General features: G+C 55.4%; 1 protein-coding gene across 1 annotated transcript in view; it reads left to right on the forward strand.

Moving 5' to 3' along the window:
• GFRA2 (GDNF family receptor alpha 2) overlaps nt 1-14149 on the forward strand; it is a 96279-nt gene that overhangs the window by 7712 nt on the left and 74418 nt on the right. Inside the window, exon 3 of the mRNA XM_057548651.1 lies at nt 4508-4591. Within this exon, the coding sequence (XP_057404634.1) occupies nt 4508-4591 (84 nt within the window). The remainder of the gene's footprint in view (nt 1-4507; nt 4592-14149) is intronic.

A 14149-nucleotide genomic window follows, 5' to 3' on the forward strand; every position in this document is an offset into this window, starting at 1 on the left:
CTGTGCCCCTGGGGGAGGGGAGGCGTCAGCCTAGGATCTGAGGGACAGCACCGCCTCCAGCTGCTGGAGGGGGAGGAGGAAACTGGGCCCAGGGGTGGGGCCTGGATATCGAGAGCTTCCTGAGCAGTGGCCCCGAGGGTTCAAATGTGCCCTGAAAATAGGAATAAGCGGACATGGAATTATTAATAGTATTACCACCACTAGTAACAAAGTAATTCCTCATGAATCGGGTGGTCACTTCTTCCATTGCTAGCAGTGCTGGAGTCCTAGAACTAGAAGTTAGCAAAGAGAGGGAGCCGGCCACAGAGACGGGCACTCTGTTCTCCGTGAGACAAGGAGCTGTGTCCCCGCCCGCCACACCGCCTGACTCGTGCCCAGAACATTAAAGGCCCCGATTCAGCCAGCTGGGCTGTTTAGGTTTTTGCTTTCTTTCCGACAGCCTTCAGTTTCAGTCTGAGGGAGACTGGGCAGAAGGTGGGTGGGCTTGCTGTGGGTGCAGAATGGACAGGAAAGGGATGGAAGAGCTGCTGGCTGGAGAGTTGGGTGGGCCGCCTGAGAACCTTCCCATCGGACTGGCCCCGTGGGCATCACCGCATCAGGGCTCCTGGGACCTTGCTCAGAGCCCAGACGATGAGGCAGTGTGATGACAACAATAGGCATAATGTGCATTTTATGCTGCCTTCTGCTGTGTCTTCAAGGCCCTTTCAACCCAGGAGGGCCTGACTGTAAACTCTCCCTGTTCCAAGGCTTGAGATGGTTTGTTGGTTCATTTACTCAACAAATATCTGTTAAGCACCTACTGTGTGCTTCAGAGGGTGAAAGCACTGGGGAAGCCGTGGTCTCTGTGCTGGCGTGTACAGGCTGGGGAACCCTTCCCCTGGTCCCACTCTAGAAAGGCAGACCCCTGCTTTTCTCCTTCCTCAGAACCCTGCCCCCCACCCCTTGCAGATTGCACAATCCCCTCCCCCTGGGTCTTGGGGCCAGAGGTGGTTTCCGTCCAGGGTTGACCAGAGGAACCCAGAGGCCTTTTTTTTTTTTTTAAACATCTTTATTGGAGTATAATTGCTTTACAATGGTGTGTTAGTTTCTGCTTTATAACAAAGCGAATCAGCTATACATATACATATATCCCCATATCCCCTCCCTCTTGCGTCTCCCTCCCTCCCACCCTCCCTATCCCACCCCTCTAGGTGGTCACAAAGCACCGAGCTGATCTCCCTGTGCTATGTGGCTGCTTCCCGCTAGCTATCTATTTTACGTCTGGTAGTGTATATATGTCCATGCCACTCTCTCACTTTGTCACAGCTTACCCTTCCCCCTCTCCATATCCTCAAGTCCATTCTCTAGTAGGTCTGTGTCTTTATTCCCATCTTACCACTAGGTTCTTCATGACCTTTTTAACAGCAGGTGGTGTTCCTCTGAGGGACAGGATCTTCCTGAGAGGGGGCTATTCCTGGTGTGGGGTGAGTGGTCTCCTGGGGAGGCTACAGACACACCCTCCCCATTCCTTAAGACTCTTAATAACCTGGCTTGGGCTGGGGTGGGGGGATCACGGAGAGGAGAGACCCATGTGGGTTTGCACTTAGATTCTAGCTTCTCCTGCTGAGATTCCCCGGAGACTCGGCTCCACCTCTGCCTCTACCTGAGGCTGAGCTCGCTGCGCAGACTGAGGCCCTCAGCGTGTGGGCAGAGCTGGCGGTGGCAGGATTGTGGCCTCTGCCGAGCTCCTAGACAGTCCCAACCGCAAAGGGCCTCGAGATCATTCTGGCGGGGAAGCTGAGATGCAGGGAGGCGAGTCGGGGGCTTCCCAGGGCACACAGCAAGCAGCTGGTGGGACCAGGCCCCCGACTCCTTATCCAGACCCCTTTCCACTGCCCTGGGGGAGAGCTGTGGCCTTGGGCCCGTCTTTCCCTCTGCCGTCACCACCCCCGTAACCACCAGTATTTACACGGTGGGGCTGTCACTGTTGGCTGCACAGGGGACCAGGCTTCTTGCCTTCTCCAAAGGTGATGCTGAAGTTCAAGGTTATCCTGGTCCTGCAGACGTGAAGTGCCAAGGCCTCTCCTACTTGTCATCTCCCAGGTCGTGGCCCTGGAATCTGACGTCCTGGATTTGGCTTCAGTCTGGCTGCCAGGCAGGTCTCGGATTTCCTGCTGGTGAATTCCGCTGCAGGAGCAGGAGATGGAAGTTGAGTTAAATAGGACGGGCCCCTCCCACCCGGTCATGGAAGAGGCTCTTTTCCCCCAGAGATCCATCCCCTGTCCCCTGCTAGTCAATCATACTAACCTATCCATACCCAGGCACGGTGCTATGCCAGATGCTATAGGGACGGACAGACCCTGCTCTGGGGGAGCAGTCCAGCCCGCAGAAGATTGCTCTGTGAAAAGTTAAGCAACAGTAGTACTTGTTTAAGAACAATTTGGTTTCAATAACACTTTTTATTTTTGGAGACAGTATTCATAATGGTTAAGTACTTGGACTCTGGAGCCAACTTCCTGGGTTTGAAACCAGGCTCTGCCACTTACCAGCTGTGTGACCTCGAGCAAGTACCTCAGTGTCTCTGTGCCCCAGTTCCTTATCAGTAAAATAGGGAGAATAATAGTGCCTACCCCCTAGAGAAATTAAGAGGATTAAATGAGTTAGTACATCTAAAGCACTTTTTTTTTTTTAATAGTAACCTTTTATTTATTTATTTATTTTTATATTTATTTTTGGCTGTGTTGGGTCTTCGTTTCTGTGCAAGGGCTTTCTCTAATTGCGGTGAGCGGGGGCCACTCTTCATCATGGTGCGCGGGCCTCTCACTATTGTGGCCTCTCTTGTTGTGGAGCACAGGCTCCAGATGCGCAAGCTCAGTAGTTGTGGCTCACGGGCCCAGCTGCTCCGCGGCATGTGGGATCTTCCCGGACCAGGGCTCGAACCCGTGTCCCCTGCATTAGCAGGCAGATTCTCAACCACTGCGCCACCAGGGAAGCCCCCTAAAGCACTTCTAATAGTGCTGTGCTGGCATGAAGGCAGCACAATACAACATCATCTTTATTACAAAAGTGCTTCCTAAGCTCTTGTGTTGTTTGGCTGCAGCAGATAGCATGGCTGGTCACCCCACCACAGGGAGTTTCTCCAGTGCCGGCGGGTAGAGTGGAGGCTGCTGAGATCGTGCAGGCCTGCGATGACCCTGCATGCCCCGGGGGTAGGTGGGATTGGAGACAGGCCTGAAGGAAAGAGTAACCTTTGGATTAGGTCTGTTGGCAGGTACCAGTGGGCACCCCCCCGTGCGTAAGGTGCCCTGTGTGCTGGGTGTGGCAGGGCCTAAGGTGCTCCTGTGAGGTACAGTGAAGGGCGGGGCCGCTTCTCCAGGGGGCATGCTCTTCCTCCACGTCCTCTGGGGGTCTGTACTCTTCTCTGGGGGGTCTGCCTGGTATAGCAGACAGATGCCTGGTCCGTGGACCAGCGGAGGGCTGGTTAAGCCTTGAGGGCTAGCCTGTGGGTGACTTTGGGGGCCTGGCTGAATGAGCCCCTTGCAAGCAGATTCCAAGGCTCCTCTTCTGGAGGCCGGCTCCCTCCTGCAGGTGGCCCCCAGGGGTGCTGCCCCACATGCTCCTCGTTAGGTGGGGGTACTTGCCCCTGGCGCTGGGCCCCGGGTGGATGGGAAATCAGTGTGTGAGGCTGTGGTCATCACCTGTCTCCCCTGCCCGCTCAACACACACACACACAGTCTGAGTGATTATCCATTGATTTCTCCTCGCCGTCATGTCTCAAGAGGATATTTCCTTTGCTGCCGAGGCATTGGCAGAGGAGGCTGGAGTCCCGCTGAGGTGGTGGTGGGTCTCCAGGGCAGCCTTGTGCCGTTTATCTCCTGTCACTCGCTTGTTTTTCTGTTCCCCGAGCCTCTGGTGCACCCCGGAGCCTGGAGGAGAGGGCGGAGAAGCAGCAGGTGGAGGGGAAGGTGGGTCGGGAGTCAGTCAGACAGGAGCCGCAGTCAGGCCTCCACCCAGCGGACCTTCAGCCAGTCAGATTCTCCTGGTGGCCTGGTGGGAAGCAAAGGGGAAATCCTGTCCCCTTAAGTCTGGGCAGAGCCAGCCTGGTGTGATGGGAGAGAATGCTGGTGTGAGGCTGGAGTCCAGCTCAAGCTCTGCCATGAGTAGCTGTGTGATCTCAGGCAGGTTGCTTCGCCTCTCTGGGCCACCTCAGAGCCCTCCCCTGTGAAATGAGGAAGTTGTACTGAATGACTGTGGAGGGTCCTTTGGCTTCAAATCCTGGGATTTGTACCTGGCCTTCCACAGGGTTCCAGCTCCCCTGTGCCTTCTTTCCAGAAGCATTCGGAAGTCCTTAGAAGAGGCCGGGACATGCAGAGAGGTCACAGGGAGATGTATTAGGCAGTTCTGACCTGCTCTGGTTGGAGAGAAGTACCTTGCTCATGTGAAATGTGCAGCATTTCATTCCTAACGTGCCCTGTGCAGCACTTTGGGCAGGATGTGAGCCTGGGCCTGACATGGTTCTCTCTTCTAGGTGAGGAGTTTTATGAAGCCTCACCCTACGAGCCAGTGACCGCCCGCCTCTCGGACATCTTCAGGCTTGCTTCAATCTTCTCAGGTGAGTGGGCTCATGTTGGGGCCTCGCCAGACCTGCTCCGGCCCCCGTGGGTGGGGGATCGGGCCTCGGGGCTTGGCTCAGGTGTCGGCTCGCCAGCAGGCCCCTGAACGCCTCTGAGCCTGGGGTCTTCATCTGTAAAGAGGGAGTCATAACACCCACCCACAAGGTTGTGTGTGGTGTAAAGCATTTACGGGAATTGCCTAGAATGAGCTTGCCGTGCAGGAGATCTTGAATCTGAAACCTGGTATTGCTCTCCCATTTCGTCACCTGTCCTGCCTGGCTGGGTCCTTTCCAGCTGTTGTACTTTGGGCAAGTTACTCGACCTCTCTATGCCTCAGTTTCCTCTCTGGTGCAGAGGGGAGAGTACCTACCTCGCTGGATGGTCATGAGGTCAGAGTGAACCAATGGCTGTCCAGGGCTCAGCATGCTGCCGAGTGCGTGGGAGCCGTTAGTCATGGTTGTTGGCGTTCCTATCATCATCATCCATTCTGCTCTGAAATTCCCCTCTCCCCTGGGGGCTCTGCTTCTTGAATCCCGCTAAGGAGAGCCTCTGCTCTCTGGCCACTCCCGCCTTGGCCTGCCTGGGGAGTGAGAAGGCCCATTTGAGCTCTGGCTTTGCTTGCCGTGGTCTGTGTATAGGAGCCCAGTGAGTTTTTTGGTTCTTTCTTCTTGGCCTTGTTCCCTCTGGCCTTTGGGTGACCCAGGGCAGCCTGCCCCTGCTCGGGCACTAGGGAGGACCTTCCGGTTTTGGGAACTCTTGGGTCTGGGATGAGCTTCCTGGAGTCACCACTGCTGCTTAAAGGGGGCCAGGGTGGGCTTGCTCGTGGGCCCCAGACCTCAGGCTTCCAGGCACTTTGTGGCAATATGTAAAATCTTCTGAAGTTTCTTTTGCTCTAAACCAGGGTTTCTCAACAGCAACATTATTGACATTGACCTGGGTGATTCTCTCGGTGGCAGGAGCCGTCCTGTGCAGTGTAAGATGTTTCGCAGCATCCCTGGCCTCTACCTACTGGGCACTAGTAGCAGTCCCCCAAGCTGTGACAGCCCAGTGTGTCTCCAGACACTGCCAAATGTCCCCTGGGGGCACAGTCGCTGCCAGTTGAGAAGAACTACTCTAGACTGTGAAATGAAAGATTCTCCAGTGACACCCTAAGCCCTTTCAAATGAAGAACTCTCTAGGACAATGTTTCTCAAACTTTTTCTTTGTTTTCATTGTTGCCCCTCTAAGGAGAAAAGTTAATTCTCTCTAACTAGAGAAATACTATCTTAGTCTGCTTGGGCTGCCATAACAAAATACCTTAGACTGGGTGGCTTAAACGACAGAAGTCTATTATCTCACAGTTCTGGAGGCTGGAAGTCCAAGATCAAGGTCTGGCAGGTTTGGTTTCTGGTGAGGGCTCTCTTCCTGGTTTGCAGACGTCAGCCTTCTCACTGTGTCCTCACAGGGTAGGGGTGGGAATGGGTGGGAAGGAAGTGGGGGATTGGAGTGGGGAGATAGAGAGAAGAGAGAGAAGAGAGAGGAGGGTGGAGAGAGAGAGAGAGGGAGAGAGAGAAAGGTCTCTTCCTCTTCTTATAAGGACACTAGTCCTACTGGATTATGGCCCCACCCTTATGACCTCATTTAACCTTAATTACCTCCTAAAAGCCCTATCTTCAAATACAGTCACATTGGGGGTTTAGGGCTTCAGCATATGAGTTTGGGGAGGGGACACAATTTAGTCCATAGTAAATGCCAAGTATTAAAATTTTGTCAGATAGGGTTGAGTTTTGGAGGGCCACAAACCATTGTAATATCTACTTTTTTTTTGCCTACCCAGGAGCCCGTTTTTGCTCCCTTGGGGGTGATGCCCTCCTCTCCCACTGAGAAAGCATGCTCTAAGGGATTGAGATAGGATGATACACATGTACTGGTGGGAGAAATCCTGGGCCCCATGAGAAGGGAGGCACTGGCCAAAGGGTGACCATCTGGACATACCCTTGGGCCCTGGTGGTGGGCAGGGTTAGTGGTGGATGGAATGGTGACTTCGAAGATGGTCTGTGCATTGAGTGGCCTGCCCTGGGCTCTCATCATCATACCCCACAGTGGGGTGATGGCCGAGGTTCCCATCCTGCCTCTGCCTGTGGCACTGTGATGACTCAGTGATAAGCCTTGCCCATCCCACAGGGCTGAACTGGGTGATTGACTGACTGAGGCCCCTCCTAGCACAGACATTCTGATTCTCACATTTCCTGATTAGTTTTGGGCCACTCCTTTTGAGACAGTGCTAGGGGACGCCAGCAGATTGAGGAGATGGTTTGCGCGTGGACGCTGTGATGGGGCCCGACATACCCATTTCCCACCCTACCATGGGCTCAGGTGCTACTGCCTGGGCGGGAGCCACTGGGTTTACCTCCAGTGAAGAAATGGCTTTGACTTGCTCCCTGAAGGTTGAAGGTCGGAGGTCCGCACCTGAGCTCAGGCCCCTGCTGCTTCCTGGACTGACACTAAGTATCTTCCTGGCAGAAAATCTTTCCGTAATGGACTTGACACTCTGTGGGACAAGGATGTTGACAAGACAAATGAGGAGATTACTGGTCTGCAGCTCGCTGAATCAGCATCCTTCACCTGCTGCTCAGATGGAACTGGGCCCCACACGACCGTAGATCCCTGGGCTCTGGGGACCACTCCCCACAGTGAGGGCAGGGCTCCCCCTCACTGCCCCTGCTGACCCCGCTCCACCCAGAGCAGCCCTCGAGTTGGTGCACGGGCTGCTCTATCTGGGGAAACTCTGGTACATAGCTGGGTGGGGAGGCCCTGGCCCAGCCACCAAGAAACCAAGTGGGCCGTGGTGGGGAGCACGCAGCAGAAAGAGGGCTGGATGGGGAGCCGGGACCCTGATTCCAGCTTATTCTCTGCCACGGATGAGCTGATGGGCTTGGGCAGGTCACTTCCCTGCTCCAGACCTTACATTTCTTTTCTGAAGAAGGAAGATGTGAGCTTAGAGCAGCCTTTTCCCCATCGAGGCGCACAGGCAGCGGCAGAGTTGTTTGGTATCTAGGATGAGCAGAGCCGCTTGGAGCTCAGGTGGTCACAGCCCCTTTGCCTGGCTGCCCTCCGGGCTGAGGGGTCAATATCTGGGCTCATGTATCACCCACCTGTGGCTCGCTGGCTGGGAAAGCCTGGTCTGGGGGACCCCAGGTCCAGCACTGATGCTCCAGGATGATAGCAATCTGCCCTGCAGGGTTGTATGGCGTCCCTCCCCACTTCTACACACTTACATGTGGCTGTATGACGTTCCCCCCCGCCATCTCTGTGTGGAAAGGCTGTGGTGTGGGCTGTGGAGGCTCCTCTAGGTCGCACTACCCCCAGTCGGGGCCCAGGGACTTGGAGAAGGATGGTCTTGTATCTTTGGGGCCGAGTTGCTACTATCTGAGAATTTGGGGCCTCCTGGAACGTGTGTTCTTCTTTCTCTCTGGCCTGCTCTCTCTGTTGGGCTTCTTCGAGAGCCCAGCTGGGATTCTGTTGGCAAAGAAAGCTGCCGGGGTTCCCCCAACACTCTCTGACGCCGAGGCCCTGGGGGAAGGGCGAGTCCTCCCCTCCTGTCTGCCCAGTTCAGAGACAGGCGCTGGGATCAGTGAATGGGTCTGGGATTCCTGGTGTCCAGTTAATCCCAAGTCCAAGGCCAGGAGGGGAGCAGTCTGGCTCTGCCCTGAACAGTGGGGACAGAGTTGTTGGAGGGATCCAGATGTCCTGCCCTAGCCTTATAGACGCGAAGGGAGATTTCACGGAGAAGAAATGAAGTTTGTAATGAGGTTTGTCCTGTTTCTAGCAATTTAAACTGCCCTTGGAAACAGGAAACGGCGTGTTTCTGGAGGCCTTGTTGGGCCTCTTTGAGCTATAGTGCCTACATTTGTAAAATGAGAAGGGGATGGCTACTGATCGGGTCGATACAGAGGAGTCCGTGAGGATGGATGCAGGCAGAGTGACAGCCGTCCTCTCTGCCGAGGATGCTCCTCTAGAGGGGTCCCTTGGGTGCAGGAGCTGAAGTTGAGAGTCCCTCCCTCCCCAAGCGCCTGTGACCCCGTGAATACTGAGTCCCAGCTGGTCCCATCTGGGGAGGCAGGAGAGGATGGAACAAAGTGGAGAGAGGAGAGAAAGGCCTCTTAAGGAAAGAAGAGATGGTTCAGGCAGAGAGAGGTTGTGAGGGGTGATGCGGACAGTGAGGGAAGGGAAATGCTCCATCCACGTGGGGTGAAACCATCAAAGTGAGGATGAAAGGCCTGGGAGGGCCAGACAGTGGCTTCCCTCGCCGCTGGGCTGTGCCTCAGGGACCGGGAGAAGCAGCAGGCAGGTGGTGTGGGCCGGGCTGTCAGCGAGCGCTGCCTCTGCATTTCTGGTGAAGCTGGGGGCCTCCAGGGCCTTGGGCATCTGATGCAGGCATTGGAGATACATGGGTATGGAGCATATTTATGCAAACACGTCTTGTCTTTTCTATAGCTGGAGGGGAACTTGGAGATCATCTAAGCTCACCCCTTACCTGACAAAAAGGGAAACTGAGGCCCCAAGGGAAGTGATGGACTAGACCGGGATTCAGTCCTGCTTCTATCCCTGCCCAGTGCATAACTCAGGCAGGGGCCTCATCTCTAAGCCCGGGTTTCTTCTTACACAACACGGGGCTGATAGCAAAACCTACCTGCTCGGGTTTTGTAAGGACTAAATGAGAAGTTGCAGGTAGGTGCCTGCTCCAGTGCCTGGCACGTTGCACTAAAACATGTAGCTTCTTAGAACTGACTGTGGAGTGATTTCTCCAAAGGCCATTGGCCAGCTGGGGTAGGGCCGGCCGGGAGCCTGCGTCTGGGAGATGGTTGCATGGCTTTTGGTGACGTGAGGCTGCCTTCCACCCATGCTAGTGCTGGGTGGGGGCTGGAGTGGGGGGTGACGGGGAGATTTGCAGGGGACAGTAGGTCCCTGGGGCTCCTGCTGAGCCTCTGTGGCCTTAGCTGCATTGTGACTGGGTGGGGACACAGGGAGGCTGGCGAGAGGCCTGGGCTCAGGCCTTTTGTGGGTTGGAGGAAGAAGCGATGGGTGGCGGCAGCCTCAGTTGGCCGCAAGCCTCTGGAGTGGGCCATCTTGCTTGGATGGAGCCAGGAGAGGCCCGGGGATGTTCTAGTTGGAGGCTCCAGTGGTCCCCTTTTTGGGGGCTCAGGAGAGGAGGGAACCCTACCCCTGCCAAGAAGCCTTGCGGATGGCCCCTGAGGGACACCACCCTCCCACTCTGTGCCCTTGCACTTGGTTCTTATTACAGCGCTCACCCTCTGATTGTGGGCGTTGGTCTCTGTGTCACTGCACCCACGCCTCTCTCTGTGTTCCCCTGGGTGTCTAGTGCTGTGCTGTGCTCCTGACACCCATCCATGGAGGATCCTGGACCAGAGGGCGGTGGGGGACTTGGAGGCCTGCTGGTCTCAGTTTGAATCCTGGTCCTGCCCTACCCGCTGGTTGACCACAGGGGGGGGTCACTTGACTCTGAACCTTATTTTTCTCATCTGTAAAATGGAGCCCTGCAAGGATGGGTGATGACGTGTGCGTCCCACAGGGCGCCGGAGCCCAGGAGCACCCTAGGTGGTGGCCACAGGTGACGCTGTCAGGGGCTGGGGGGAGCTAGTGGTTTAGTGTGAGCCCTTGGCGCTGCACAAGGGAGGCTGGCTAAGAGGTCCAGGCAAGTCTGAGGCGTCCCGTGTGGGCCGCCTGTCAGGTGGCCCTGAGGTTTAGAGAAGGAAAGGAAAGCTCACGAGGGCTTCGTGGAAGAGGTAGGTCTGAGGCTGGATCTCCCTGTGGTGCAGACGCTACCTAAGATGCTGCTTTGAAAGGCATCAGACCGTGTCCTTACCGGCTTGTGGGGCAGGCGGACACCACTTAGACGCCCACTGGGTGGTTTGTCAATGGTGGTAGAGTAACCCTGAGAGCTCAAGGGAGGCAGCAGTAGGCGGTGCCTGGGGAAAATCAGCAAAGTCTCGGAAGAGGAGAGAGTGGGATCTGGGAATGACATTCCCGGCAGCATCACAGCATCATGGCTCGGAGGCCCGGCCAGGCTCAGCAGGAACCGCATACCTTCTGGGCCTGGCGGGCTCAGAGGACAGTGACTAGAGACCTTGTGGCAGATGGGAGATTGGCGTCTCTAGGGTCTCCTCCCTTGGGACTCCTGCCCAGGAAGTCTCCGGGACAGAGCTCAGGTGACAGCCTGGCTCTGGGGCTGGGTGTGTGGAGAGGGGCTGAGCTGCCCTTGGGTCGGGCAGGAGCTTAGCCCCGGGCTCAAGACTCAGTCCCCTGTGAAGGTTGCCTGAGTGGCCATGTAGGGGCCGGGAGAGGGTCGGGCTTGGCTTAACTCCGCTGGATGCCCGGGGAGCACGCCTCCCTTCCCTCGCTCCGCTGAGGGGCTGCCGAGCCTTTGTGCCCCCAGCCGCTCCTTCCCTGGGGTTGCTGAGCAGAAGATAGCGAGCGAGGTCCAGCAGGTGGGCTGGTGCCTCGCAGAGACCCCACTCCGAGGCGGCCCCGGCGAGGAGGCGGTGGGGCTTTGGGCACAGAGGGCAGGGGAGGAGTGGAGGGAGCAGGCAGCCTGTCTCCCTGCCACCTGCATGATGGCTCGGGCGATGAACTGCTTATCCTCAGGTTGTCTCCTTGAGCTGAATGCAGAAGCGTGTTATTTAAATTTCAAAATCACATTCTTCTTCTAACAGCTGTCAGAGACTCTGAGTGTCAATGAAAATTGGGCCTTAGCTGCAGCTCTGTCACCTCTTACGCCCCCCCTTTCAGGGAGGAATTGTCTGATGGCCCAGGAGAGGGTGTGGGGCGGGGGGAAGTGGGGAGGGCGGGCCAGGGGACCCGTGACCCTGGCCGCGCTGGTCAGCAGTTGGGACCCACAGGAGGACGCCAGATGCTCCATCAGGGGCGCCAAGCGCTTCCCCTCTTCCCTTTCATTTCCTCTTCTCCGTGCCCCCCTCCCCGGGCTCCGCCAGCCAGGAGAAGGATTTGCTCGCAGAAGGCGTGAGCAGGGTGTCGCTGGCTTCATGTTTGGTTGTCTTCATGTCCAAGGAAGAAATTGGGATTAAAAAAAACAACAACAACCAGGAGAGAACAAAATTTAACCCCAAAGAGAGGCTTTTTAATGGTAGAAGTTCAGGTGCCACGGTTGGGGTGAGGTCTTTGCAGGGGGAAAGGTATTTCTGGTTCCCTTCAAATAGCATCTTCTAGGGTCACCTACTTGCTTCCCCTTGGGCGGATAGGCAGGCTCTGCCAGCAGCGGGGGTGTGGGCAGTTCTGGGCTGGGCCTGCCAGCTCTTTCATGGCTCCTGAGGTGGCTCTGCAGGGCTCTGGTCCGCCCCGTCCCGCCCCGGCCCCGCCCCAGGCATGCTCCTCCTGGCTTAGCCAGGAACCATGCTCACCTTATTTATCTGGGTGGAAAGTAGGATTTGAGTAACTGTTCTGGGAATGCTCTTCCCAACCTATCTGTCAACGTGTTCTTTTTTTTTCTGGAACATCTTTATTGGAGTATAATTGCTTTACAATGGTGTGTTAGTTTCTGCTGTATAACAAAGTGAATCGGCTATATGTGTACATATATCCCCATATCGCCTCCCTCTTGTGTCTCCCTCCCACCCTCCCTATCCCACCCCTCTAGGTGATCACAAAGCACCGAGCTGATCTCCCTGTGCTATGCTGCTGCTTCCCACTAGCTATCTATTTTACATTTGGTAGTATTTATAAGTCCATGCCACTCTCTGACTTCATCCCAGCTTACCCTTCCCCCTCCCTGTGTCCTCAAGTCCATTCTCTACGTCTGTGTCTTTATTCCTGTCCTGCCCCTAGGTTCTTCAGAACCAGTTTTTTTTTAGATTCCATATATATGTGTTAGCATACGGTATTTATATTTCTCTTTCTGTCAACGTGTTCTTTTAACCCCATGAGTGTGTAGAGAAAGGAACAGATCTGACTGGGGTCAAGTGTATATGTGTGTGTAGTGTGTAGGTGGGGAGTATCAGTGTGTGTGGTACACACATGGGTGGTATGTATGTGTGTGTGTGGTGTGTGTGTGGAGTGTTACATGTGTGTGTGGGGTGGTGCGTGTGTAGAGTGTTATGTGTGTGTGGGGTGATGTGTGTGTGTGGTGTGTGTGTGGTGTGTGTGTGTCGGCTGATGTGTGTTTATGGGTTTTTGGCAGTGGCCTCCTTCTGCATGTGGAGAGGGAAGGAGGAGAAGGAGGCAGGGATGGAGAGGCCTGAGTGGGAAAGTGGGGTGTGTGGGGCCCTTCCCTTGGGGAACAAGCGCTGCCCTCGGCCTCTTTCTGACCTCTTAGGGAAGCGCTGGGAACAGTGGTCAGGGGTGAATACTGAGGGATGGAAGGCCATCCTTCTCCTGATCAACAAAAATTAGCAGACTGAACCTTATGTGTGTGTTTCTCGGCGTGCTACAGTCTGGAGGTTATGTCAGTGCACTCCGGGCGCTTAGGTACCCTCTCTGCAGAAACGGCGTGTGTGTGAGTCCATCCCTCAGGTTCACAAAGCATCCCTTGCATGCCATCCCCTGATCTAGGTGCTGAGGATGCCTCAGTGGACAAGACAGAGGAGTCCTGTTGCTCTAGTGGAGCTTACGTTCGATTAGCCTAAGACAGAAAAACCAAGCAAGCCAACAAATTCTCAAAAATAAAAAGTACGATAGTGATGAATGCTAAGCAAGGATTAAAATAGCATGACGGGCAGAGGTGCCTGGTGGCTACTCTGGATTGGAAATGCCAAAGTGTGACTCCCGGGAAGGATCCAGCCACGGGAAGGCCTGGGAATGGCAGAGGGAACAGCTGGGGAAAGGCCAGGTGGGGATGTGGGTGGTGGAGGGCGGGGCTTAGGGAAGGCCACAGGCTGGGACAGTGTTGAGGTGGAGGTGATGATTTGGGAGGTGACCACAGAGTCAGGCGGGGGCCAGACCCCTGAGGTGCTGCAGGCAAGTTAAGGAGTTTGGGTTTCTTTTTAAGAGTAATGAGAAACGTTTGAGGATTTTAGATACTAGAGTAGCACTGTGTGATTTATGCTTTGGAAAAGATTGCTCTTGTGCTGTGGGGGAGTGGATCAGGGGCCGGGAGAGTGGCTAAGAGCTGTGACAGTGGTCCACGTCCTACGACGGCAGGAGAGGAGAGGACGCGAGGAGCTGGGATCTGCTGTGGGGCTGGAGTTAAGGATGACTCTGCTAATTTAGGCTTGAACACAATGGTGCCACTGTTTACTAGGATGGAGAAGATGAGGGAAGGAGCAGGTTGGGGGTGGGAGCTGAGCTCCAGCGTTCTCTTTCAACCACGTGGGTGCTGAGATGCTAGTTAGACCTCCACCTGGAAATGCCAGGTAGGCAGTTGGATGTAAGCCTGGAGCCCTGGGAGGGGTCAGGGTTGACATATAGGTTGAGAATCGTTAGCATACAGATGGTATTTACAGAACCATGAGGTCACCTAGGGAGAGTATAGACAGAGAGGGAGGCTGGGGCTCTTCATGCATAGAGGAAGCGCTAGCAAAGGAGGCTGAGACCAGGGCCAGTGA

The sequence above is a fragment of the Balaenoptera acutorostrata genome, chromosome 6 (assembly GCF_949987535.1).
Source record: "Balaenoptera acutorostrata chromosome 6, mBalAcu1.1, whole genome shotgun sequence".
NCBI classification, from domain to species: domain Eukaryota; kingdom Metazoa; phylum Chordata; class Mammalia; order Artiodactyla; family Balaenopteridae; genus Balaenoptera; species Balaenoptera acutorostrata.